The sequence below is a fragment of the Betta splendens genome, chromosome 24, assembly GCF_900634795.4.
Source record: "Betta splendens chromosome 24, fBetSpl5.4, whole genome shotgun sequence".
Classification (NCBI taxonomy): Eukaryota; Metazoa; Chordata; class Actinopteri; order Anabantiformes; family Osphronemidae; genus Betta; species Betta splendens.
The window spans coordinates 4,803,626-4,830,055 of record NC_040901.2 but is presented as its reverse complement, the minus strand read 5'-3'; the positions used below and the strand labels follow the sequence as shown (position 1 = coordinate 4,830,055).

Genomic DNA, 26,430 nt, shown 5'->3' with positions numbered 1-26,430 from the left:
TTATTTGGTGCTTTTTCTGAATGTGAGGGAACATTTGCGTGTTAACAGGCTGGTGTGGGACAGAGGGATTGCAGCAGACGAGGTGGGAGGCGGGTTGTCACCTCCTGCAGCTCCTGAGACATGGCCACATGCTGCTCAGGCCTTCTCTCTCTGTCTGTGTGCATCTCTCGCTCCAGCTCCTGCAGACGTCGCTCCACGCGAGATGACACCTGCAGACAATAAGAATGAGGACGCCTCAGGTCACGCAAACACCTCCGCTGCAGGAATGGCAGCAAGTTATGATAAATGAGACAACAGGAAATTAAAAGTGTGGGCGACAAAAATAGATTTTTCAAACTAAATGGAAGCATTACATGCACCACTCAAGTATTCAGAGGAATCAGGAAGTATCACATCCCCCTGTGTTTGACAGTTAATGCCTTTATCTGGTCACGTCCACAGACATGACAAGATAAAATATAGTAAACATGTTGGATGTCAGCTGGGGCTGCATAATTTTAACTGTAGTGATGGTGCAGTGAGGAGCAATATGCCTGCGAGCTTTTGAGTTTTATTTGAAAATAGAAACCATTTGTCACTTTTTCAGTATTCAGAAAACAAAAATATTTGTACATTCCAGCAGCTTTCATCCATCAACAGCTGATGTGATGCCCTTACATTCAGGAACCGCCACTTTTCTTCTCACATTCACAGAGAAAAAAAATGAATTCTTGAAGTATTTGTAGTGAAAAGTGCAGCCACAACTCACCGAGTCATGTCGCTGGGAAGTTGTCATGTGCTCTGTGAGGCTTTCCATTGCCCGCCTGGTGTCAATTTCAGACCTGTGAAATTAGAAAAAAAGAGAGACACACACAAATACAGCAGTGAATATATTTACATGGCAGACATTTTAGACATATTAAAAAATCCAATTCCAGGACATCATTGCTAAAAAATTTGAATACATAGTATGATGCCACTGAAGATAATTATGCAGTTTCAGATGTTGAGATATGTGGATTAATTTGGTGTGGTCACCAGCGTCGGGGGGGAAGGAGAATTTTAATAACTTCAAAATGTCAAATTTAAATGTTGGGGGAAAGCTCCTGCCACATGTCGACTTTGCAGGGCTGTCTCTTTAAGTCTCCCATCACACTTTTATCACTTCCTCATCAAGGAGATTTTAAAGACCTGAAAAGGTATAACTATTAAACTAAAAGTTCACATTTCTGATTAAACAATATTTCTTCTAAATCCAATTTAAGGTGATGCAAAGTTTGATACCCAAGGTAATTTAAAACTTTATTCTAACAACTTTAATTTCAAACAGCCTTTAATCACTGATTTACAAAATGTAAATGTAATTAATGAATAAAATGGTTTGGATTAAAATGCAAATAAATGAGAAATTAAAAGTAAAAGTAAATGTGTTTTACTGTTCATGTCCAAATGTCGAATTCTGAAATCCAGTTGCTGGATTTTATTCTGGGGCTAATGGCACAGGTTTATCTACTTGACAAGGACACCAAAGTTTGATTCGTAGCCTAATACTAGTCACAAGATGACTCTAATGTTTGGGCCCCCATCATTCACTTAAAATATTGATAATACACACGAACACACTCAGAGAGAGTCATACGTTCTGCCTCTTCACAGTTAAGTCTGTTTAATACATTTTTATATAATGTGTCATCCTGAAACTAATAAAAAGAAAAAAACTGAAGGAAAAGGTTATTGTGCATAAATATATACATATATCTCAGATCAGATCTTCTCAGATACCGATTTCTCCTGAGGATTTCTCTATCCAGGTCACATGACAGCCTCTGCTGGTCACAGCGCAGATCCCTCAGGGATTGGTGCAAAGTATGAATCTGTGTAAGACAAGTACAAAAAAACAAACAAACTACTGAATACAAAACACAGGACACAACAGCAGCAAAGGATTGAAAAGACTGATAAGCAATGATAAAAAAGACCAAGAGAGCAAAGTAAAGTCCTAACATTAACAAATCATTGATTTATAAAAATCTGGAAAAAATAAAAAGGTTGCGTGTGCGTGCGTGCGTGGGTGTGTTGCTTAGTAAGAGTGCCCTCTTGCTGTAACGTTTTGAAACTACATGAAATAACAAGCAGCAGTGATTGGTTTGTCTGTGATTCCTTACATCCTGTCCTGTCAGACTGGCATCCTTGAAGCGAACGCCAGCAGACTGAGACCTCTTCCTTCTCCCTGGGGGGACTGTATAGTCTTTCAGTGGAGAGGTAGGATGGAAACGCTGGTCTTCCGTAGTCCCTAACATTATATCAACATTATGAAGCGTTCAGACAGAACTTTTTAGAAAGACTACTTAGAAACTTGTTCAAGCACAAACAAGAATCACAACAGAAAGGCTTCATTTTTTTAATATTTCAGTCACAGCCAATTGTGAACAGAATCCTCTCTATTTATTCATACCTGATCCCGAGGAAGCCTCCAAGTCACTGGTACGCAGGGTTGAGGCGGAAGCACTCTTGGCACCACTGGGTCTGCCCAGTCTCTGTGTCTGCAGCTGACTTATCGACTCCTCCAGGTTTTCTCTGAGCTGGTGTATGAAGAAAGCCTTAAAGCCATCTGCATCTTCAAATGCATTATGTATGTGATATATAATAATGAATTAAGCACTTACCAGTGCCATGGCTTCAGCCTGGTCGTCTGTATGCTCCCTGTACTGGCCTAGCATCTGATCTACTTTGGTCAGGTTTTTACTAGTGTCCTGACAGAGAAAAGCAGCCATTTCATTAAAATAATTCATTTCAAATTAGAGAGCACGCACGTCCACTAGTAGGAAATAGTAGTGTACCTGCAGAGTGTTTGCCAAGGTGCTAATCTTTTCTGAAATGTCTGCAACTGGAGCATCGCCTGCGCTGCCACTAGCTCTCGTCCTGTTCCGGCCAGGTCTTCGGTGGGCTTCACGCCCCCGAGGCCTGTGTCCCCGCATCCTGCTGTACGACTCCGATTCGCTGGAAGTGTCCATAGTTTAGGGCAATGGTCCCAAAGTTTGGTGACAGTGTCTGGCTGGATAAATAAGATTAATTATGTTAAATACAAACGGCAGCTCACACAATCAATCACAGTCCTGGACATTGTTGTGATTGATGTTCCTCCTAGCTAGCAACAAGTGCCAACTCACTATAGTAACCCTTAGCTAGCTAGCTAGCTAATGAAACGTTAGCCAACTAATTTAGCCATGTGGCACTACAGCTAAAGCAACACGGCGTTGCATTCGTCCAACATAAAAGGACCAAGGGCATGCTAACACCCTAAAACAGTACACAAGCGGCGCTGGCGTGGCGCTTTAGGCGTGCTAGCTAGCAGAAACACCCTCTCTGCTATGGCAACTTAAACTAGCCGCGTCTCCTTAGGAAAACAACAGACGGTGGCTGCCTCGCGGCATGCCGGGAAGTGTAGGCTGGTCCCCGCGTGGCTGTGTAGGAACTTGCGATTTGACAACTACAACGTCCAGAGGTTGTAGGTGAGCGCCACAAGTGCCGCTCTTCAGTTGGAAGAAAACTGTCGAGCAAAAAAAATCTCAGTTGTTAACAGTTATAAAAAACGATAAATTATTATAAAAAATATTATATTATATTATATTATATTATATTATATTATATTATATTATATTATATTATATTATATTATATTATATTATATTATATTATATTATATTATATTATATTAGCTGCGTAAAAATGCTTTCTTAGTCGCAGGAAAAGGGCTATTCTGCAGTCAAACACAAGAGTGCCTCAGAAATCCATCCCCTCAAGTTGTAGACCACCTCCAAACCCGTCCCACAGCATCACCACCTTCACAACTTCACACATAGTCCTGTATGGACAGCGGCACCGACTTCAGCTGCCTCCACCTGAGGGTCAACCAACACGTGATAGATAGGTAGATTGATGCGTGTTTGTCACCGTGGACGCCGGGACAGTCATCCACCCACGTGCGGGAATAGGAGGCAGATCTGTCTCGTTCGGAGCATCTCTCCAGCATGCAGGTGATAGCGTGCGCGCTGTTTGCGCTCGTCGCTCTCCCCGTCAGCACCGCGTCGGAGGCTGCGTCGTGCCCCGCAGTGTGCGAGTGCTCCGAGTGGAAGAGTCACACGATCTCCTGCTTTGACATTGATATTCTCCCCAGGTTTCCAGCCAGCACGGAGACGCTGTAAGTAGGCGCGCAGAACGCATCTGTAAAAGTGATCTTACAGGTTTTTTTTATTCTCATGTATTTTGAATGTAAAGTGCCCCGAACCCGAGGAAAAACCATTATAATATCATGAATATTCTTTTAAAGTGCTCCCACAGGGACTTTAGAGCTGTCTGTGATGTTTAACAGTTATTCCATTTCAAGGTATCATTTCATCTATTATAGTTTTACTAACACGTTTCAAGTTGTCAGTGTGATCTTTTATTCTGGTTTCGGTGTTAAATGTGGTGTGAAAACGTCTTAAAAGCATATTCAAGTTATTACATAAATTACAGGTTTTTCAGTGTAAGAATAATGAGTAGTGGGTGTAATTGTTAAATAAGTAGATCTTATTTAAAAGCTTGATGAAATTGATCCACCTTTGTTATGTGAAATGACAGAAAGTAAAGTACAAATGTTACTAAAAAGTGAATTTAATTAATTAATTTAATTTAATTCACTATATTAAAACACAGTTGCAGGTTTCTTTAAACTTACAGTAGTAGCAAATACTGACTTACAACTGTCCTGCAACTAATCTAAATTAATCTCTTGATTCCTTTTCTTATTTAGTTTCAAAATAATCGTTCAATCCAACAATGTGAGGGACAGAATATTCCTGTAATTCTTTTATCTTTGGATTCTTTTTCATGTGGTGCAATGCCAAATTAAGTGTAAATTTATACACACAGTAATGAAAAAGCAGAGGCGTGGAGGCTCTAAAAGCATTTTGTTTGGGTTTGCAAAAAGTGAATTGCAGTGGAGTGTAACAAATTCTTTAAAAACTAACAGCCAACAGTTGATCTTTGTTCTTTTTGTTAGACGAGGAGCCAAAACAAGAAACCTGGGGGCCAGTAAGTCGTAATCTCTCAGGGTCATCTCTGAAAATTATAGCAGGTCATAAATTTATTAGAAACAGACCAAAGATTATGCAACAGAGAGCAACTGGTTGAAATAGTAGCTTTCAAAGTGTGTAATGGACACACCTCTAATGAACTACGGACAAGACAGACAAAACAGACAATATTATAATTTGGATGTTGGTTTTCACACCTGTTACTCAGACAGTTTTCTTTAAAGGTAACTGACTCAAACTAAGGAGAAGCTCGTTGTGTTGTCACGTGATGATCCTCATTCCTCTCTTACAGTTTACTGGATCGCTCCATCGTTCGCCCTCAAACCCCACTCTGCACCCATCACATAAAATTATCTCCCGACCACTGCTCCAATTCAGGCGTCCACGTGCCCTGACGTCCCGTACGATTTCCTCACATTCCTGCCCAGAGTTTACCCAGAGCCCTCAGGAGGACAGAAAGACATGAAAGCATGCCACCAAACACTGGTCCGGCTCCGGCCTGATAAAAATACCTGCCGAATAAGTCCAAAATAGACTGTGCATCGAGGGGAATGTTCCAGCAGATGAGGCGTGAGGGAGTTTGATTTTGTTGTACACGCACGGTGGAACCAATGACCCCGCTGCCCCGTGCAGCCCAGAGGGGTTCAGGTCCGGTCCGGCCAAGCCTGACTGGCTGTTGTCTCATGTCTTACTGCCTCTGCCAAGGAAACCTATCTGTGAATATGTCCATATTCATAATTTCCATATTAATATTCCACATCATTGTTTGCTCTTATTGAACTTGCTTGGATTGTAGTTAGTTTCAGGTAAGTGTAGATTGATAGTTTGTTTTTTTTATGAAAATAACAATGAGACATTAATAAGATGCAGGTAGGAAGAATGTGTTGCTTTTAAACTCAGAAGACAAGCTGTTACCTATATAGTTCATCCTGACATTATTTAATAGAACATTGATGCAGATTTGTGTTCTCACTCTCTCTCATTGATGCGCTGAGAAGTTAGGTCAAATGTTCCCATTTTGTAGCGAATGCAAAAATTTGAAAATCCCAAAACAGAACATGGAGCTGTGAATGCAGAGAAGAGCTGTGCGCCCTGTCTGTGTGAACCGGGGTTACTCCACGTGTCACTGAGAGTCAGAGAGGTGGAAAGGAAAGCACAGACACTCTCCAAAGTCTGCGTAGCGTGACTCCCGGCTGCGTCTGGACGATGCATTCAAATACAATATTTACCTTTTACGGCACATTTTTCAAACACCCACAGGCTTCCATTTGAGAATAATTAAGAGGGAAAAAAGACTTCAAGGGAGCGGAGGGGAGAACGCACGGCAGCCGCAGCCTCTCAGAAACCTCAGAAGGCTTGGATTGGACTTAAAACATGCGATAACCTCTGATATTCATTGTCCCTCGACCTCTCGTTTCATCAACCCATCTGAGGCGTGGGAGCCTGATGTTGCTAAATGGCAACAGATGAGCACTGGGATTAATAGTGAGCTACAGAGTGGGAAAATGACCAGGATGAGACGTAGCCGAGATGTTGGGTTCTGCCGACGGTCCCCACCGCTCGTACCAGTGGATCGTGTCATGGAAATTGCGGCCGTTGCCTCACATTCTGCAGAAATCGCCCAGTTTTTTTACGAGCAAGCGAGTAGAAATGTGACCTTTTATTAGGCCTTTTCAGCAGCTGATTGAAAATTGCTCCGGTGAGTTTGCGCTGGAGGCATCACAGACGTGGAAGCAGACGCTGAATATGTAACCGATCCAGTGTCTGCCCGGTCGTAATGCACCTAAATGACGCACAGCCCATAGTAAACACCTGTTGACAAGTCAGTGTTGACACTATTAATAATTATGTGGATTCTTCCCACTTCAAACTCAATTTGTTTGAAGTGGGAACCTGTTTGTTTTCTTCGGATTCCGTCCAAAATGACAAATCGAGGGAGTCATTTTCCCCTGAAGCCTCTCAGCCGGGCTGAATGTGAAAACGCGCGGTTCTGAGTGTGGCCAGAACCCAGCGTGGCCGAGCCGAGGGTGTTTGGTGTCAGGCTCTGCTCTGTGTCCCTCTGTTTGTTTGAGCTTGTCAAAGCCTGCGTCCGCACAGCGTGAGCGCCCCTTCGCATACGAGCGTGACTCAGTCCGGCCCGCGGCCTCGCAATTCGCCTGCTGTTTCGGTGGCGGTGGGTTCAGCCGAGACCGGTCGGGACAGGAAGCCGAAAGTTGCATCTCCGTTTTGATTCCGCCCTCGGGCCACCGCGACGAAAGAAGAAACGCCACATTTGATTTTAGCAGCAGGATGAGTGGAAAATGTGCCCGGCGTGTACTCTTCAGGAATGTTCAACATCCTCGGAGATACGCTTTTGTGTTTTCGTTACCCAGAATCACTGGCTGTTGGTGATCTTCTCATTTAATGCTGAGCAGCAGAGCAAATAACCATAATGTTCCTCTTCTCTTTACACAAGGAAAGGCTTGCGGTCGGGTGATGGAGTTATAAGTCAGAGCTCATAGCTCACTGCAACCTATGGTTTCACATGGAAAATGCAGACTTTGGTGCAAATGTATCCACAGCGTGGAGATGTGTATTGTCCAGCGTACTGCTGCCACCTACAGAACAATAACAAATCATCTGTTTCTCATTTTTATGGGATGGAGAATCACAGTCTGTTGAAAATCCATGAAAAAAATAGAAATGCACAAAAAATTGTGTGCAACATGTATCATTTGATAACAATACTGCCTCTTTCTTTTATATGTACCTATGTAATAACAACATCCTCGATCGAGCAGATGATACTAAACTAACCTAGACTAAAATGTTTCTTCTTTTTATCAGATGGCTTTTCGAGACCCGTCTGCTATCTGTGCCGAGCGATGCTTTTTCCAACCTGGTCAACGTCTCAAGAATGTGAGTGACGCTTCATCCAGGGCCATTGCTCTAATAAAGCGCGCGCTCTGCATTAATTCCTACGGGGGTCGGTCAAAGTTCACCCGCCTTGCTCCACTTGCTCCAGTTCAGTCGCTTCTGAAATCCAACCCAGTTCCAAAACGCCGACTCGTTTCCCACTTGTCTCCCGCCCAAGCAAATGATGTGCTCTCTGTTTAGCATCACCGCCGGCCCCTAATCGCAGCTGGAAGTGGTAATGCATTCCTTTAAGGCTTGGACGTTGGCTTGGTACTGTGTTCCTGCAGGGCCCGTTGGGCGTGCGGTGAATCAGGCTCCCAGTAGAGGTGGAGGACGTGTGTGGAGGTAAACTAGACACTTGAGCCTTGATCCTCGACTGCTGAGCCCACGTCTGCCTCCAAGTCATGCGTGACAGAAGTGGATGAGAGGCTTTGGTCCGAGGCGGCGTCTCCACAGCACTAGTTATTTGGGTTCAAGCCAGTGAACGCTGTTATGGGGTTTTTCTAAACTGTGCAGCACTCACGCTTTATTTAAATAGTATAGAAATAATAAGTGATGACTGATGACTTAGATGCTGCTATTACAGTCACCATCGGAGCTTTGCTGATGTCTTTCAGATACATATCAGTAGACGTGACGCTGCAGAGGCTGGAGAGACACTCATTCCACACCCTGAGGAAAATCACTCACATGTGAGTAACTAAAGGGAAAGGGCAAGCTCTCTATTGAGCTTTATTGATTACTTTATTGTTCACTGGAGGGGAAAATGCTTAATTTTAAACCTTGCCTGCAGCAGGTGGAAGCGTGTTTCATCATCAGACCGGTTCGAAGCAGATACACGAGGCCACAGAAATAGCTCTACTCCTAAATATGAGAAGAATGGATAGGAAATAGTTTTGAAATGAATGAAAACAACCCATCAGTGCTTCCGTTGCTGGTCTAATGAGCGCGTTAGAGCAAACCAGCCAAAGAGCAGCCAATATTCTTCACTCTCCAGCTCCATTCTGGTCTCGATTATGGGATGGAGATTTATGGCCGAGGCTCCAGGTGGACCACACACTTCCTAGCAGAACCCCTCCCAGCGCTTCACATATTACTGCGAGACCTCCTGCCTACGCGAATGATTCGCTCCGAGTCGAAACATCGCACAACGCAGTAGTTTGTGCGTGCGATTTGCAAAATGCATTTGGTGGTTGTATCTATTAACTGTGCAGATTTAGTTGAGATTCATTCAGCCTGACTTGATGCACGTGTGTGTGTGTGTGTGTGTGTGTGTGTGTGTGTGTGTGTGTGTGTGTGTGTGTGTGTGTGTGTGTGTGTGTGTGTGTGTGGCTCATTTTGCTGCTGGCATTTCTCTCTTAATTATCCTTACTTCCACTCCCTCCTTCCTGGCCTCCTAATTCCACATATCAAAATACAGACAGAAACAATAATTCAATCTGCTAGCTGAGGGTTGTATCTGTGTTCTGGGAGTGTACTTTGGACGTCTCGGGGCCTATTTGCCACTGATTGGTGTGGTGGAGTGCCATACATCAGATAATGGCATCTCTCTCAGGTTTCCTTCAGGGTCAGACACAAATTAATGCCCTGTTTCCTGTCGGCTGCTTGAGGCCGACTGCAGCTGTGGATCTATGTAGGACAGCAGCCTGTGCTGCGAATTCAGAGCGGCCTCAAAGGGAAGCGCCAGCTTTAAAATTCAGTAAAAAATGCACATTGATACAGATTAATATTACTGATTAGGCGACACTGTCTGAGCTTCTTAAAACAGCAGCAGCCCTGAGAAGATCAAGCTCTCCCTCCCAGCGACGAGCACGTCTGTGCGCTGTGGCCGGCGTGAAGAAGAGCCAGGACACACATTCTCGAAGCACCACACGGCCTCAGCCAGCTGTGAGAGGTGCTCGGTCCTCCCAGAATAAACACACTATTAAAATGCTAATTGGACGCTTCTTCCGGGCCTGGCAGTGCACACGGGGCTTCCCTACTCTAAAACACAGGCGTGTTTTAGAGTGGCCATGAAGCTTCTGGTCTTTGCTTCTTTGTGTTTATGTCTGAAGTGTTCAGTAACATTCTCATGCTCCTGTTTATTCTTCCAGAGAGATACGCAACACAAAGCGACTAACTTACATCGACCCGGAGGCCTTTAAGAATCTCTCGAACCTCAAATACCTGTAAGTATTTTCCTCTGTATTGATTTAATATATCGATGACATTATGGCAGCTCAAACTGAATTTGATGTACATGTTTTATCTCATATCACTGTGCTCTTCAGGGGGATTTTCAACACTGGCCTTACTCGCATCCCTGACTTGAGCAACATCCACTCTAATGACATGAACTTCATGTTGTAAGTAAATGCAGCGTTCAAGAACACAACGGTTGGCACACATCAAAATGCGCAAACAAGCCTTTCAATCACAGCGAGCTGAGTGTTCAGGTTTCATATGATGAGTAGAGCTGGAGAAAAGAATTTGGTCAATCTTCACTCTGGCATTTCTAATTTAACTGCTTACTTTGCATTGCTTGCAAGACTGATGAGCAATAAAAGATATTTATGTGCAGCACAGCAGGAATTATGGGAAATGTGGAGATATTATACAACTAACAAGACCCCTTCAGTCGGTAACAACTGTCTCCACATCTGTAAACCTTTACACGTCCTTATTAAATTATGAACATCTCTGTTGTCATTTTGTCACATACCTGCTCAATCTAATAACATTTTTCCAGTCAGCCACTTAAGTTAAAAATATCTTATTCAACACAATTTTCCAGTGGGAAAGGGTTGAATATGTGACCCAACTTAATATCCTCTGTATTCTGTGTTGTTGTTTGCAGGGAAATTGTAGATCACCCCTACATCACTGAAATCCCGGCCAACTCGTTCCGCGGCATCACCAGCGACGTACTGACAGTGTGAGCTATCATGCACTGGATACATAGAAACACAGTAAATTCAAATGTAAATAGATTCAGTGTATATGAGTAGTGCAGTAAATAGAGTGTACAACTCTTTATCCCTTAATTCGTCCAAAATCCTAAAATAGCAACTGGAAGAAGTGGGGGATCAGCAGAAGTGACCTCACCTTGAAAACATGTCCTCATGCTGATCTCGCAAGAGTCTGACTGAGATATAGAGAGTTCACAGACACTGACACTCACCAAACACCACATGCATTTAGATTTAGGACTGAAGGACTATTTAATACACAGCAATGGAGCTGCATAGACAGCAGCATCTAAAACAAACACTATATCATCCTATTGATGAAAAATAGTTAAGGCACCAACAGATGGAAGTGTTTTCCTTCAAGTGATAAGTTAAACAGATTCTAATGAATGATATTTTCTGTTCCAGGATGCTGTATGGAAACGGCTTCAGAGAAGTCCAGCATCATGCCTTTAATGGCACCAGGCTGGATCAGGTGTAGGTTCATGCTACTTAATGGACAAACATGTATCTTTTTTTAGTTTAGTTTTTATTTCACCTACAGTTGCGCTTCATATGTCGCGCGTGTGTCTGCCACACACTCGTATGTTCAGCATCAAATACATTTTCACGCAGAAGGGAACAGGTGAGCACTTCTTCCATATGCTACAGTATTTAGCCCGTCTCGTCACCCACTGGCCTGAATCTCGAGGATATGAGTTGTTACTGATGTTAACCATAACCCCTGTGCTGCTTTACAACACCTACACAAAGCCCAGGTTTCTTATAAGACGCTAATTAAGCCATCGGTCAGAGGCTAGTGATTCTTACCACATGGGTGTTTGTGTTGGCGGCTGCTCTGCTCTGAGGGGAGAACTGATCTCAGTACAGCGTGACATAGACAAACACACCCCTCACAGGTCTATTATCCTTATTAGATTTAAGGGATTCAGGGATACGTGTAGTGAGAAACAGTGCGCAATTTCTTCTTATGCTATTTAATTTAAATCAACAGGCGAGACTTTTCTCTTTCATGTCTCATACTTGAAATGAGAGGACATAAACACAGCACTGTGGCTGAACGAAGCTTGGGAAAATATTACACCATTTGTCAGTCTGATTGAAATGTGAAGGACAACTTTTCTCCTAATCAGCTTGAATTTGTGTCCCCGTGTCCAGCGACCTTCACAGGAATAAGTATTTAACCAGGATGGATGACAAGGCGTTTGCGGGGACCATCAGCGGCCCCATGCTTCTGTAAGTGACAAGCTGTGATACCGCAAAGATGAGCCAGTCCTGCTTAAACGCAAGCATTTCAGTTACCACGCACAAACATTTGACAGAATCTGCATCCTGTCTACCAGCAGCTCGAAGAAACACACCAAGGGCAGGTCAATACAGAAAGATCTGTTTACTGTGAGACAGAAAACCAGTCAGTATCACAGACAGATAAAGAAGACAGTAAGATGTATCCGCCCCACTGTCACAATGATTACTTAGTAATGCTCTGCTGGAGAGTTGAGGCGCAGCCATGTTTAAATTGGGCAAGCAAAGACTTATCTTGCATAAGTGTCTAAAATGAGTCGATCAAATCCGCAGGGGTGAGCTTCAAGGACCTTGAGGAGATTTTGACCTTTCAAAACAAAAGCATAAGCAACATTAAAAAGCAATGATTCGTTTTCTGACCCATAGAGCAGAATATTACATCATACTTCAGAAGTAATGTTAAAAAAAAAATTAATCTGATTATCACCACGGTTACATAAAAATCTTTGGATTTCATTTCCCATCATTATACAGTTGAACATATGGCAAAGCAGTTTGGAAGTATCACTAAATAACATAGTTTTGTAATTAGATTATTCACACCATGTCAGGTTTGGTTTGAACAATTTCCTCCTTTATAATTTGCAGACTGGATGAGAAATGTCTGTGGGATTGGGTAGCACGTCATCAAAGGGTACAATCACCGCTCCACAGCTGTGTCCTAGACCGGGAAACCTTATCTGTACGAGCGTGCGACGGAGAAGCTTCCGACGTTTGCTCCGATACTGATTCTTTAAGGTTTTCAAGTTCTGCTCCCCGTTTTCAGAGACGTATCTGGTTGATCTGAGCGCTGAGGGTCATGTCCTGAGTGAGGTCACCTCCATGATGTCATGGCTCAAACATTTGGGAATGACGGAATGCGAGCGACGCTCACGGGGTCTGAGTTGCCTTTGTTTTGGTTTTTTTTATTGAAGCCTTACACAACGTGCCCCGTGGGAGGAAAGTGAAGGGGACGATGGAGTGGGCAGAATGAGACCTCAGCAGGCGGTTTGGACTGCGTTTGCTTTTATTTAATCAAATTAATCAGCGCCTGCAAAAGCAGAAACGAGAGCTCGGCCTGTGGAAGAGGGGGGCGCCTGTTGCTGCTCGCTGGAATGTCCCGATAATGGGACCACGCAGGATGTCGGTGAGATCGCCAGTCCCCCTGCACGTCTCTGTCCCGATGAGCTTCAGCTGGTCTCGGCGCGACGGCGAGGACGCAAAGAAATGCCGCGTGTAATTGCTAAAAGGTGACGGCGGAGCTGCAGGAAACAGATGGAGGGTGTTGTTTAATCCATCTAGGAGCTCTCCCGGCCTCATCGTATCTGGTTCCCCCTCGCGTGCCATCACTTCCAGTCGGACACATGACGGCTCGCGGCTCAGGATTTCTTATTAACATGCAATAGTATGGGAAGAGATACACATAAAATTACATGGTATCAACCGTATTACGGATTTAGCTTGGCTTCATTTACTCCTTATGTTACTGAGATTCAGTGGTAAACTGTAATAATCCCCATGAGGAAAACCTTCTTTTTGCTCATCTTCATCAACATCCCAATACGCCGATACTACACCGATGAAACGAATCGTGCCTTTGCTTCTTTTCCTTCCTGTCCCTCCAGCGACGTGTCTCTGACCGGGATCAGCTCGCTGCCGGCGGTCGGCATGGGGTCGCTCCGGGAGCTGAAGGCGCGCGACGCCTGGGCCCTGAAGAAGCTGCCGCCCATCAAGACCTTCAGGCACCTCACCACGGCCAACCTCACCTACCCCAGCCACTGCTGCGGCTTCAAGAGCCTCAAGAAGAAGCGGGGGTGAGTGCGTGTCGGGCAGCTGCTCTTCTGGGTGTGGACGTTGGCAGAGACTGAATCAACCCCGTGACACGTTCACCTGCAGCGAGACTCCTTACAGAACTGCCGCAATTACTGCCACTCATTGTTGTTATTGTAGGAAGAAGTTGGAGTCAGACCAGTAATGACTCCAAAGGAGAAACCAACTTCTCTTAATTCTACACTTAGCGTAAGTAGGGATTGTACAGGCTTCTGCTGCTCTTGCTAATAGACGATGGTGTTATTTTGTGGTGTTTTTCAGCTTTTTGGAGTACATCATCTGCAACCTCACTGCCGTCTATGACCAGCATCACAAGCGCTCGGTGGGGCCCCTCCGCACGCCGTCTCTCCAAGAAGACAGCGTGGTGGAAGCAGCCGCGGACCAGGAGCCGCACAACGGCGAGTCCCAGCAGGAATGGCGGCGCGGCGACTCCCAGGGCAGCCTCCATTACCACGCCTACTTCGGGGGCCAGCCCGACGAGGGGGTGGGCTTCGGGGAGACCCTGAAGAACCCCCAGGAGGACACCGGCCAGGACTTCGACAGCCGCTACGACTATGTGGTGTGCGAGGAGGGCGAGGAGGTGGCCTGCGCCCCGGCGCCCGACGAGTTCAACCCGTGCGAGGACATCATGGGGTTCGGCTTCCTGCGGGCGTCCGTGTGGTTCGTGAGCCTCCTGGCGCTGGTGGGGAACGTGCTGGTGCTGCTGGTGCTGCTCACCAGCCACTACAAGCTGTCGGTGTCGCGCTTCCTCATGTGCCACCTGGCCTTCGCCGACCTGTGCATGGGCATCTACCTGCTGCTCATCGCCTCCGTGGACGTCCACACGCGCTCCGAGTACTTCAACCACGCCATAGACTGGCAGACGGGCCCCGGCTGCGGCCTGGCCGGCTTCCTCACGGTCTTCGCCAGCGAGCTGTCCGTCTACACGCTGACGGCCATCACTCTGGAGAGGTGGTACGCCATCACCTTCGCCATGCGACTGGACCGGAAGCTGCGGCTGCACCACGCGGCCGCCGCGATGCTGGGCGGCTGGCTCGCGTGCCTCGTCCTGGCGCTGCTCCCGCTCCTCGGGGTGAGCAGCTACCAGAAGGTGAGCATCTGCCTCCCGATGGACACCCAGTCCACGGTGGCCGAGGTCTACGTCCTGTGCGTGCTGCTCCTCAACATCCTGGCCTTCTTCATTATCTGCGCCTGCTACTTGAAGATCTACTGCGCGGTGCACAACCCTCACTACCGCTCTGGGTCCAAGGACACCAACATCGCCAAGCGCATGGCCGTCCTCATCTTCACCGACTTCCTGTGCATGGCGCCGATCTCCTTCTACGCGATGTCGGCTGTGCTGGACCAGCCGCTCATCACCGTCTCCAACTCCAAGATCCTGCTGGTGCTCTTTTACCCGCTCAACTCCTGCGCCAACCCGTTCCTCTACGCCATCTTCACCAAGGCCTTCAGGGGGGACGTCTTCATCCTGCTCAGCAAGGTGGGCCTGTGTCAGAAGCGAGCGCAGCTGTTCCGGGGTCAGACGGTGTCGTCCAAGGGCAGCAGCGGAACATGTCGGGCCCGTAGGAATCAGGGCGCGCTTGAAAAAGCAGGAGGCAGTGGCCAGGAGGAGGTCATCCACCTGAAGAAGTGCCCCGGACGCCAAGCGGTCGACCAGCAGAGACCAGAAGAGAGCCACAGTCTGGACACCAGCTCCAGGTAGGAAACCGGGACAGGTCCAGGCGGGACACCAGAGACCTCCAGGTGTTTGTCCACAGATCTGTTTGGATATTTAACTCTATTTTGTACCTGCTTCAGTTTTCGGGCCGAATTCACCTGTTTTCACAATTATCCTATTGTTCCAGTTCTTGGAGGATATCAAGTGGCACTGAAATATGAGCTAGACTTCATCCCACTCTGTGTTCCAGTGGACTAGTTATAACAAAGGTTATTCACAATGCAAAAACTCAAAGTGCATAAAATCCATTTTTAAATCTTTTCAGTTACACATGGAGTTTAATTGAAACTGTCTTTGCAGTCTGGCATCAGCATACAAGCACGTCAAGGACAGACTTCCCTCTGTATATAATGTAAATACACTATTTTATACATTTGTCAAGTATTTACCTGAAACTCAAAAGTAACTTTGGTTTGTTCTACTACACAAGTGTGATGTTGAACGGTTTTAAGTGTAAGCGGACTGAACTTCTGTGTGACTTCCTTCTGCACCAAACCGACATATCACTCTCTTGCATCTGTAAAACGTGTGCCTGCATTGGTGTGTGTATGTTACTATGAACGTTAAATTCCTCTCACATCGATGCAGCAAAGTGCCGTCTGCACGTGCACCTACTTTCAGTATTAGCCATTTTCTGCAAATTACTGCAAGTATGATAATCACAGATATATACTGTGCCGGTGAGGCTGTGTCTCTGCTCTGGAATGTCGTGGTTGTTTTTCCAACGTGATTGTGGTGTTTTTCCATCCTCTTACGGAAGCGCGTGACTTATACCATCAGCAGCGATCGCTCCGTCGTCACCGAGAGGGCTTAAAGCAAATACAGCTGTAACGTACGAGTTAAAGGACGCCCTCTGCCAATGGCGGCTTAACATCTGGTTAACATTTCATCCGTGGGGTGACATTTTTTTCAAGGCAATATTCAGAATGAATGGGGTGAGCGGGTGAAGGGAACTTTCCGGGAAAGAGGGATCATTTCAGGTAGTTTTTTTTTTTTATTCTGGCCGCAAAACTGTTTAAAATAAATGTGGTCCGACTGATGAACAGTATGGAAAATATAGTTCAACATCACGCTACTGTGTTGACAAAGCGTGGCTGAATTTGAACTGATAAAAGCCTCGGAATGGTTTCTAGTCTCATCATCATCATCATCATCATCATCATCATCATCATCATCATCAACAGAATGCTTCCACGGCTTCATGTCTATGTCTTTGTGCCACTTAATGTTAACTCGCAGACCATGCTTGTTTCATGAGTGTGTGAATGTCGGAGTCTGTAGTGATCGAAGTCATCGAGCATTTGTGGCAGCGAACACCCAGGCGCGGGGGCGGTGACGCGTGCCGACGCCTCTGAGACGACACCTTCGCTTGGATTTCATGTCACTTTCCAAGAGGCTACAAGGATCGTCATTCAGAGAGTCACACACACAAACACACACAAACTGGCAAAAAGGGCTGAACAGTCCGATCAAGGCTCGAGGATGAGATTTATTTTGACATTCCTCGTGTAGCTGGTTCCCAGGGCTGCCTCATCATTCCTCTTCCAGTATTACAAATAAACCCATCTCCAGGCCGTTCCTCAAATAAGCAGAGTAGGACCCAGAGATGCAGGTTGCTGGAGTCAAGTACAGCAGGAGGAGAAAGTGACGGTCTTTCAGGCTTGGTCACGTTTTGAAAGTCAAAGTGTCCGTCCAGCTCTTGTTCCTAGCAACTTGAAACCCTTAGATTAGTGACGTCATTCCTCGCGCTGGTCCACGGGCTAGCACACATGTTCGGCCCTCTTGAAGAGTCAAGTTCCTCTCTCACACAGAAAACCCTCACATGACTAATAGAGTGAACTGTGGCTTTGTCAGTAAGTAAAGACATAGACATTCATATCCGTGACTCAATAATGACAATTTGCAATAAATGCAAAAGCGGTGGGCTAACTAGTCACTTAACAGCAGGAAGAACACACCTAGACAACCTGGAATCAGCCCTGTAAGAGAACATTCCTTTAAAGGTTGTGTCATAAAACAGTCACCAGCAAGTGAATGAAATAAAAACACCTCAAAGGACGTTCAAGCCTCCTTGTCCCAGATACAGTAACCCTTTTCCGACACTGCATTGATAAACTGAACATGCCAGATTCCGGGATACTACATCCCACTGAAGCCATCGAACTCTATTTTGCCCCGCAGCTTACTGGCAGCCACCGTCAGCTGGCGCTGCTAAGCAGAGAAAGCTTTACACTCCAAGCCAGACATCTCCTGGGCCTCATTACGAGCCTCATTCACCAGCAGCTCAGACTCTTATGTCTGAGTGCCCAGGAGTAGCACGAGGGCCCACTTCAGCAAAAGTAGCCAGAGATACATTTTTCCTGATCTACAGTAGGTCTGTTCAGGGCTGAATGCGTCTTTGTGAAGGGTGATATATTGTAGAAGTGGCAGCCTGCCTCAAATCCATTTACAATCAAGGGCAAAAATCTCCATGTAGTTTCTGATTCGGGTCTAATCCCAAACAGCACCACACCTTTATCTCCTAATTACCAGCGAGGAAATACGCAGGGATTGTGAGGGTTTGGCTGGAAATGACAGGAAAGGCAGGGAGAACGCCCATGCTGTGCAAACCCTGACAAGCATCCAGATGCTGGATTATACAGCCAGAAAAGCCCAGATGAAGACAAGCAGACGCACAGGAAATGTATTAAGTTAGCCGTCGCAACCACATTCACCTCACGGGTATTTGTGCAGGTGCCAAGGAGCCGGTGGAACGATAAGCTCAGCTGATTTTACTTTAAAAATTTATGTCTGCAGTTGCCAGAAGATGAAAACTATGGCAGAGCATCATGGGAAAATGTTTGATGTAGCCTAAATTATTCATAACGTTTAGGGGGGAAATATCCAGCACAAATAATAGCTCAATGTTATTTTTTAAAAATGTATTTATTAACATTTAGCCAAACGCAAAGTAAATGTGTTCTAGTAATAATGATGGTTAAATATTTAGTTAAGCGATTTTAACAGTATGTTCTTTAAATGAAAACACTTGATATTGCTTGATATTGTTCAGGAGCCAACGTCAACGTTTAGTTTCACTGTGTCACCACTTCGATCGTGGCTTCTGCTGCTGTTGGTGGTGATGATGTCATTTGATCACGCTGCGGGGTGACCTGAGGAGCTACTGGAGGAGAATTTACAAAAGGAAAAAGGCAGAAGTGACATTTTGTCGAAGTTCTGTTTCAAACATGATTTAATTAAAAAAAATTAAAATGAGTAAAATAAACAACACGTAAAGTAATTGCAACAGCAGTTAGAACAAGCACACACGCGACTAAACAATTAAGCACACAATTCCATAGCAAGTCATAGTCACCTATCACCTGTAAACACCAGAGCTGAAAAGAAGTTAAAAGGCACATACACAACATCCAGCGATTGAGATTGACTTTAGCAACATGTGATCTAGTGGGATTTTTGGAACTAATCATCGAAAGCTACCAAACTTCTTCATATTAACAGTGTGTATTATTTAATACAGAAACTGTTTGCATCAATGTAGTTTAAATGACAATTATTAATATAACAAAAAAAATAATTTATTCCAATGAATTCCTGCATTAGGGAGTTTAGATTTGGATCTGCATAAAACTGTGTTAATGTAGTTTCTTTACAACATTTTACTCTTTTACAGAGTTGACCAACAACCAAATTGGCAGTCAGAAAATGTACTTTATTTCAAATTGCTGCAACAGAGGCAGGCTAAAAACAAACTGCAGAGACACACACGCCCCCCCAGAGTTAAACTCACTTCGATAGAAAATATTCTCATTTTAAAAGTCATGAATAAAATAAAAGCACAGAAAATCGCAGTGGACGAAATGATTTAGAACACAGCGCTGTACAGCTTTGTCCATTCAACAGAAAAAAAAGGAACACTTATAAGATTATAAGAGCACAGTTTGGTGCGGCTTTCATAAAAAAAAAAATCATCAACTTCCAGGAATAAATAGGAAAAACAAACAAAAAAAAAATGAACAGAAGGACACGACTGTGCCCAAAAACAAACCATTGAAATCTTTAAACTGTTTTAACTATGACAGTTTTAGATTTTTGGGTGTGCAAGCAAAATTGAATCTGCACAGAAAAATGGTGACACACACACACGCACGCGCACACACGCACACTGTGGGTACTGATGAACCTGACCAATTTCACAACAGGTTGAGGAACGGACAGTGCAAAATGTCAGACGGCTGCAGAAATCTAAAAGTTCGAAAAGAAGAAACACAGACAGGACGAACTTGAGAATGTTTTGTACAATTCTTAAACAACAATCACTTGTTCTGTTTTGCGTGTGTGGGTTTTTTGTGTTACTTATTTGTATAAAAGGTGGAATGAAGCTCCAGAGAAGCCAATGAGGGAAATTTCAGCACGTAAAAGATTTTTAAAATGCCTTGAACTCTTAATCAATATTAATGAGATTACTGTAACTTTCAGCTTCTTTACCTTAACCCTTCATTAAAGATTTTTTTAAATAATGTTTAAAAGAATATGTTAACCACATAAAACACTCTGGAGCACCATTTTCATCAACAGAATTACGATCCAACAACAAAAAGTAGAAGCCAAAAAGTTGATTCTGGCCATTCTAAAAGGCAGCAATCTTGACTGGTGGCACTAAGTTTGGACTTGTGTAGACACGAGTCAATCCAGTCAACTGACTACAGTGCATTATGGTGGTGTGTCTCATCTACAGGATTAGAATAAATGACGTGTGACCTCCCGCGGCAGGTCAGGTCACACTGGTCCACTACACCTGTACCATGTGAAATTCTTGCTTTCCAAAGGTTGAATTCTCTCAAGAAAAATGGTTGAGAAGCCTGGAGGAAGAAGAAAAAAAAAGGAACAACGCTCTGCTCACAGGCTCCCTTCCCTTGTAGGACTCTCATCTTGCAAGGCCAGTTGAGTGTCTTTGACAACAGTTTGTTTTTTACAGTACCTCACAGTCCTTTGGGTTTGTCAGAGATCTCAAAGACTCAGACAACATTTCCTGAAATGAATCCAGTCACAGGATATGGAAGGATACTGAAGTGTCGATAACTGGATAGAAGTTCCTGCTCCTGTTGCTTTGTCTGTTTTCCTCTCCTTCCGGCTTCACCACTCTGCATCACCAATGGCTTTAGAGAAGACAAAGTCTCTGCCATTCAGATTCATGATCCCGTCCTTCAGGTGGAATTTCCATTTGTTCTTACTTCTGTGAATCTGGGGAGCGAAGAGAAGGAAATTAATGCCGTGGGCGTCGAGCACAGATGGATACGCTTTCAGTATGAAGTGGATACAGTCTAATGATTTTAGACCATGCACACAAGACTCAGCCAGACACACAAGTGAGTGTGTTAGCTATAGTCCTTAACTGAACAACAAATAGCAGTTAATACATAACAAGGGCTCAAACACTGCACTTCGAACACAAAGATGGGTCAGAACAAACCTGAGGCTTTACATTTCTTACCTTGTCATACTGGCACACCACTACATTCTCTGTATCAAACAGCTCCTGGTCCTCCTCATCACTGACATCATCCCCGCTGTTCAGAGGCTCCTGACGAGGAGACAAAGTTAAACAATGTTGAATTTCCAGGATGTCTCCATGATCAAACATCAGATCTATATGTTGACTAAAAATCCATAGATGGTAAATACACATACAGATAAACATGATGTCAGCTGATCCACTAGCGATAGGACATATTTTATTATAGACGTGTGTTGTAGAATAGAGCTTTTTGATCAACTGAAGCACTAATGAAGGAATCAGATATTAAACATAATGCACAAACCTATTAATTTCCTTCTCCAATAACTATAGGATGATTTGCTTAACCTTCTCCTGCAATACCCACCTCCTCCACCTGCCCATCCTCTCCCCCCTCCTTGTCCTTCTCCTCTTCATCATCCTCGTCATACTCCTCCTCCTCATCGTCATCCTCCTCTGAGGAGGAGTCGCCATTTCCATCCACCTGCAGCATCATGGGAGGCTGCTGTGCCTGAGGCTGGGGTTGAGCCTGGGGCTGTGCCTGCTGCTGAGCCTGTGGCTGACCCTGTGAGACAGCAGCATCCTGAGCCTGCTGGACCTGGACCTGCTGGATCTGCTGGACCTGCTGAACCTGTTGAACCTGCTGGACCTGCTGGACCTGCTGGACCTGAGCTGCTGTTGCTGCCTGACCAGTCGGTGCTGCCATAGCTGTTGCCTGCATCACCTAATGGTAAAAATACCCAGGAAAGAAGCTGGATTAGCGAATAATATTCATTACTAATCCTCTACTAACAAAACTGGATTGCCACCTTGAATCATTATAACATGGAACCAGTACTGACCTGTGTATTGCCTGGTACTTTGTTTCCTGAAGCTAAGACAATCTGCTGTGGCTGGATGATGACTCCTGTTTGCTGGGGTAGGCCCCCCTGCAGAGGAGCCAGGACCTGGATAAACAGAAATCAGAGGGAGTTCAGATTTTACAGATGCTCTCATCTTAATATCAACTAAACAAACTGATACTTAGAAAACATCAAAGGTTCATCTAAATCTCAAATTACTCAAACTGACTTCTGTCGAACAAAGCTAGATGTTCCAGTGTGTGTGAGATGGGGAATACCTGTTGTATGACAGGTGCCTGAACGCCACCAGGCTGCATCTGCTGCTGCAAGAGGATTTGCTGCTGTGGCTGCTGGATGATGTACTGAGCCCCATTGGCGGCCCGGACCACCTGCAGGATCTGACCTGAGACACCACAAAAACATAGATACACATTAATATGCGACCACCAGAGGACCTTGGAGTAACTTGACACAATGACAAAAGTTGTGCATTAATTAACAACGTGGTTACATGTAACTGTATGAGCGCTTTACCTTGGCTGGTGATGAGCGATTGGTATGGAGTGACCCCTGTGGGCAAAGCAAGGGTTGCTGCAGCAGCTGCTGCACTCTAGAGGAGGAAAGAGGAACATGAAAAATAAAATCCCTGAATGGACACAATGCAAAAAGAAACACATGCACAACACCTGCTTATGAGAAGATGACTGTAGGGTTCAAAGAATATGGAATTAAAAGGTTGTTGTTGTAGGGTTGTCAAAATATAATTTTAGTTCCACAAAGCCTCTCATTATCTGCTGTTGTGGCTTTTACCTCTCTCTGTCAGACATTCCAGTATCAGACAGTACAAGGACAATAACTCTACAGTTTAATATAAAAAATATAGTTTTTAAATTTCAAGGTATGATTTCACTGTGATAAAAATACAAGGAGGGTGCTAGAGGATTAAAAATTTGGTTTACCTCCATATTTATAAATTATCAACACAATGTTTTAAATTATTCTTTCAAAAAAAAAAAAAAAAAAAAAAAAAAAAAAAAAAAAAAGAACTGTTCCCCTTTTCCTTTCAGTTTTGTCCGATAAAAACTTCACAATTTTTCACAAAGCACAATTTTGTGGGACATGAACTGAACAAAAAGAACCACTTGGAGCAGATCCTGGAACAAATCTGTTAATACGGCGGATTCTTACAGGCTACGATCAGTTTTTGCACAGCTGTGTGACAGACATGTCTCCTCACCATCCCTGTTGCACTCATGTGCTGTAGCATCTTAGAATCCTGAACAATAACTTGCTGCTGGGGAGCTGTGGGGAGAAGCAGCAACAAGTCATCCAATGGTATTCTTCAAACTTAACTGCTATTTCATTTTTCTACTCGTACACTGCAGCATGCCTTAACCACAGTGGCGTTGATAGGACTGAACAACCTTGCTGCTGCTGGGGAGCATTTTGCAGGATGACTTGCTGGGTCTGTGCTTGCTGGGTCACTTGCTGGACTTGTTGGACCTGTTGGACCTGCTGCTGCTGTTGGTGTGCAGCCGCTTGCAGGGCTGCCTGCTCCTCGGTATGGAAGCCCTCCACCGCCTTGGACTGCAACAGCTTGTTCTCCCATAGCTGAAGAAGACACAGCGTCAGAGAGGGGTCTTTGTCAGCAGGCTGTCATTGTATTAGTATATTGGGAGATGTGATGTGTTTGTTGTTTCCCTAAACTTAATTTTACTATTTAACAAAGTGACTTCCAGATGATACAATTAAGAATAACCTGTCTACCCAGATTATAAACATGTATCACTCTATAGTAAGCTTCAAATGTGTTGTCAGACTGAATAAAGCACATGTCCTCGCGCTAATGATACTTCATTTCCCCATTAATGGATGCACACAGGAACAACGCTGCCGAGCACTCACCGTTTTCAGCTCCAGAAGCACTTGCTCGTCCACTCCCTCGTCCAGGAACAGCTCTCGCACTTCGCTGATCACATCCTCAATCACAGACTTATACAGCTTAGGCTAAGAGGAAGTAAGCACACAAACACAAAACATTGTCATCGTCACTGTTTGCCAGTAAGTAACTACTTTTACACGGATGACTGTGTGTTTTTAAGTTTTTGTGATATCACAAAAATGTTAAAAGGTCACATTGTGTGTATATTCAATTGATTCGTTTTAAACTGTGACGCACTGTAGTCTAATCCCTGAGGTTTGGCTGCAGCGCTTGCACATCACTGCCCGGTTCCTTTCGCTAATCCATAGGACGCAGGTCTGGGTTGTGCGCATGTACGTATGTCACGATCGTGTTTAACGTAACCACACACCAACAACAGAACCCACGCCGATTATCGGCGCGCGACAACGCGACACGAACGCGGAAAAGCGTTATGGTGGCGGCGACACGCATCGTCCCCGGTGTCCGCAGCACGGACTTCGGTCTCTCCCTTCCTCCCCCTCGGCCTGTCTGCTCCTCCACTATTTAAAGCACAGTCTGGTGTTTATATGTAGAGCGCGTGACGTAACGTGGAGTAGCACCGTCCCATCCCGGGCAGTCTATATTAGAGAGCCAATATGGCGGTATAAAACCAGGCAGCGGAAAGGAGGAGGGTCAGACCCGGAGAGCGGGGAGACGTGGAAGCCATTTTACAGAGCGGCGGGCTGCGCGCTCCGCCAGCCCCGCACTTTGAGCGGTGCGAGGCGGCGTGTGGAGGAGGTTGTTTGTTGCGGTGTTGTAGCTTATGAGTGGCCGGGTTTGACTAACAATGTGGCGGTGTCGACAGGGAGCGGGAGGCAGTCGACCTGACCGGGGTGACAGCGGTGGTTTGGGGCGGCTGTCCCGCCGTTCTGCTCGTGGAATGGAGGACAATGATGAGGCGTTTGACTGAGCGCCGACGACTTAACGCTTAAAGGATACTTTTAACTGTGGAAGCGAGATAATAAATATAGTAATTCATTCGCAGTGGCTGATGGCGAGGTGCTTTGCGTACATCTGTATTTGAAACGTTATGCGAAATAAAACCGTTTACCGTCTCCCTTTTAATCATTGCAGCGGCCAGCGATACAAACGTCGCTTTGACCTCCAAGTGAGGTAACGTTAACGCCAAACATTTAACATTTAAACCCGCTAAACCAGACATTTTCAGTAATATCATACACTAATGTAAGTCAACCATCGACCAATTCAAACGCTGTTGCTTAAGAAATGCCCCATAACTTGCAACCAGAAAATGTCATTTTACAACTAATAATAATCCCTGAATTTAAAAAGCATTTGCTATTATTTTAATTTTAGCAAAACACAGCTTCTGGCACATTAGTCAGTGCTTCTACCAGATGGCTTCATCTGAGCAAACTAACGTGATCTAGTTTCGAAAACTGATTAAAATGGCCGATTGGCTAAACTTTAATGTTCCTTTTTTATTTGATACAGCAGCTTAGTGTTTGTTAAAGCAGATTCGTTACACTGCGATAAATAAACACCAGCTCGTCGAGAGCTTTCCAATAACTTTACCCCCGTTTTCCCCGCTTACAATCCTGAGAGATTGATCCTTACCACTGGGTTCGAGTTAGCCGAGCTCGCCATTATACGCGTAGTGTAAAGACCACACGGGAATAGGCGAGAAATAGAGCCAAAAATTACGAAAAACGATTTAAAACAACTGGGAACGATATTGTAAAACAGCCGGCATCACTTTTGTAAATAAAACACAGTTTAAGCGGTCTTATTTACAATCCCGGGCTGCGAATCCCCAGCCGTCCTCCTTCCGTCGTTGTGCTGCTTTATATACTGAGCGATGGAGCTGCGAATGCGCGAGACATAGGGCAGGGTCATGCTGCGAATCGCGCGACATTTCCTGTGAAATATCATCGCCAGTCAGTGCAAGTGCTGCCGGGAAACGTAGTTGAAACGCATCTAGGTTACGTTCGTTTAATTAACACATGAAACGAAAGAAAGAGGAAAGGAACGGAATCTAAAACATAAATTTAAACTGGAAATAAAAAAACTGAAGCTGGAATCTGCAGGCTAATACCGTCATCGAATGCCCAGTCATTTATAATTGCATTGAGTCAATAAATAAAATTATAAAAATAAAATAAAATGAAATTCCAGTGCATTTTTCTTCACTCAAATTTCTTTGCTCTCTCTAGTACTCTCAAATTACTCATGTAATTTGATCAAGCCACATCCTGTTTATCCCATGAAGCCTATTTAAAAAGTAGTATTTTTGTGAATTTAGCATTGCACATTTCATTGTACCTTCCACGTAGCACTTATTTTCAGATATTTTATTAGAATAAACTTGCTTTTGCTCAGGTGGGTGTTTACAGGCGCAGCAGTACAGATGTTCAG

General features: G+C 44.7%; 3 protein-coding genes and 1 long non-coding RNA gene across 8 annotated transcripts in view; 2 read left to right on the top strand and 2 right to left on the bottom strand.

Annotated features, from left to right (window-relative positions):
• LOC114849354 (centrosomal protein of 128 kDa-like) overlaps positions 1–3,425 on the bottom strand; it is a 28,301-nt gene extending 24,876 nt beyond the window's left edge. For 2 of the 4 annotated variants that reach the window (XM_029140717.3, XM_029140720.3), the window contains exons 1-7: positions 2,820–3,424; positions 2,646–2,732; positions 2,435–2,561; positions 2,145–2,272; positions 1,762–1,853; positions 749–821; positions 102–209 (exon numbers count right to left, since the gene is read on the bottom strand). In XM_029140717.3, coding sequence (XP_028996550.1) covers positions 102–209; positions 749–821; positions 1,762–1,853; positions 2,145–2,272; positions 2,435–2,561; positions 2,646–2,732; positions 2,820–2,993 — 789 coding nt within the window. In that variant the 5' untranslated portion in view covers positions 2,994–3,424. Of the gene's footprint in view, positions 1–101; positions 210–748; positions 822–1,761; positions 1,854–2,144; positions 2,273–2,434; positions 2,562–2,645; positions 2,733–2,819 lie in introns of all 4 variants that reach the window. The other 2 variants (XM_029140718.3, XM_029140719.3) reach the window with 2 other exon arrangements.
• Positions 3,426–3,839: 414 nt separating this feature from the next.
• tshr (thyroid stimulating hormone receptor) lies at positions 3,840–19,744 on the top strand. Its single transcript, XM_029141387.2, has 10 exons — positions 3,840–4,180; positions 7,884–7,955; positions 8,570–8,644; positions 10,046–10,120; positions 10,223–10,297; positions 10,789–10,866; positions 11,309–11,377; positions 12,059–12,136; positions 13,810–13,998; positions 14,276–19,744. The coding sequence occupies exons 1-10, from the start codon at positions 4,011–4,013 to the stop codon at positions 15,714–15,716; spliced, it is 2,322 nt and encodes a 773-aa protein (XP_028997220.1). The 5' UTR covers positions 3,840–4,010; the 3' UTR covers positions 15,717–19,744.
• Positions 18,946–25,926, bottom strand: gtf2a1 (general transcription factor IIA, 1). 2 transcript variants are annotated; one of them, XM_029141388.3, is made up of 10 exons: positions 25,810–25,926; positions 23,997–24,098; positions 23,516–23,702; positions 23,329–23,393; positions 22,626–22,701; positions 22,370–22,494; positions 22,092–22,196; positions 21,617–21,973; positions 21,226–21,315; positions 18,946–20,975 (listed from the first exon to the last, which is right to left on the bottom strand). In XM_029141388.3, exons 1-10 carry the CDS (start codon positions 25,909–25,911, stop codon positions 20,868–20,870), a joined length of 1,317 nt encoding a protein of 438 aa, XP_028997221.1. In that variant the 5' UTR covers positions 25,912–25,926; the 3' UTR covers positions 18,946–20,867. The 2 variants fall into 2 exon arrangements, with proteins under 2 accessions (XP_028997221.1, XP_028997222.1); XM_029141389.3 differs by having other exon boundaries at positions 25,633–25,881.
• Positions 24,104–25,109, top strand: LOC121202017 (uncharacterized). Its single transcript, XR_005897330.2, has 2 exons — positions 24,104–24,769; positions 24,860–25,109. It is a non-coding gene; the product is annotated as an uncharacterized LOC121202017 (long non-coding RNA).
• Positions 25,927–26,430: the final 504 nt, after the last annotated feature.

Bases quoted from the DNA above. Each gene is read 5' to 3' on its own strand.
- tshr (XM_029141387.2), top strand. From the start codon at position 4,011: ATGCAGGTGATAGCGTGCGCGCTGTTTGCGCTCGTCGCTCTCCCCGTC. The intron at 10,298-10,788 runs GTAAGTAAATGC...TGTTGTTTGCAG, and splicing joins AATGACATGAACTTCATGTT to GGAAATTGTAGATCACCCCT. The intron at 11,378-12,058 runs GTAGGTTCATGC...CCCCGTGTCCAG, and splicing joins GGCACCAGGCTGGATCAGGT to CGACCTTCACAGGAATAAGT.
- gtf2a1 (XM_029141388.3), bottom strand. From the start codon at position 25,911: ATGACCCTGCCCTATGTCTCGCGCATTCGCAGCTCCATCGCTCAGTAT. The intron at 22,702-23,328 runs GTGAGGAGACAT...TTCCTCCTCTAG, and splicing joins ACATGAGTGCAACAGGGATG to AGTGCAGCAGCTGCTGCAGC. The intron at 22,197-22,369 runs GTATTCCCCATC...CTGTTTATCCAG, and splicing joins AGGCACCTGTCATACAACAG to GTCCTGGCTCCTCTGCAGGG.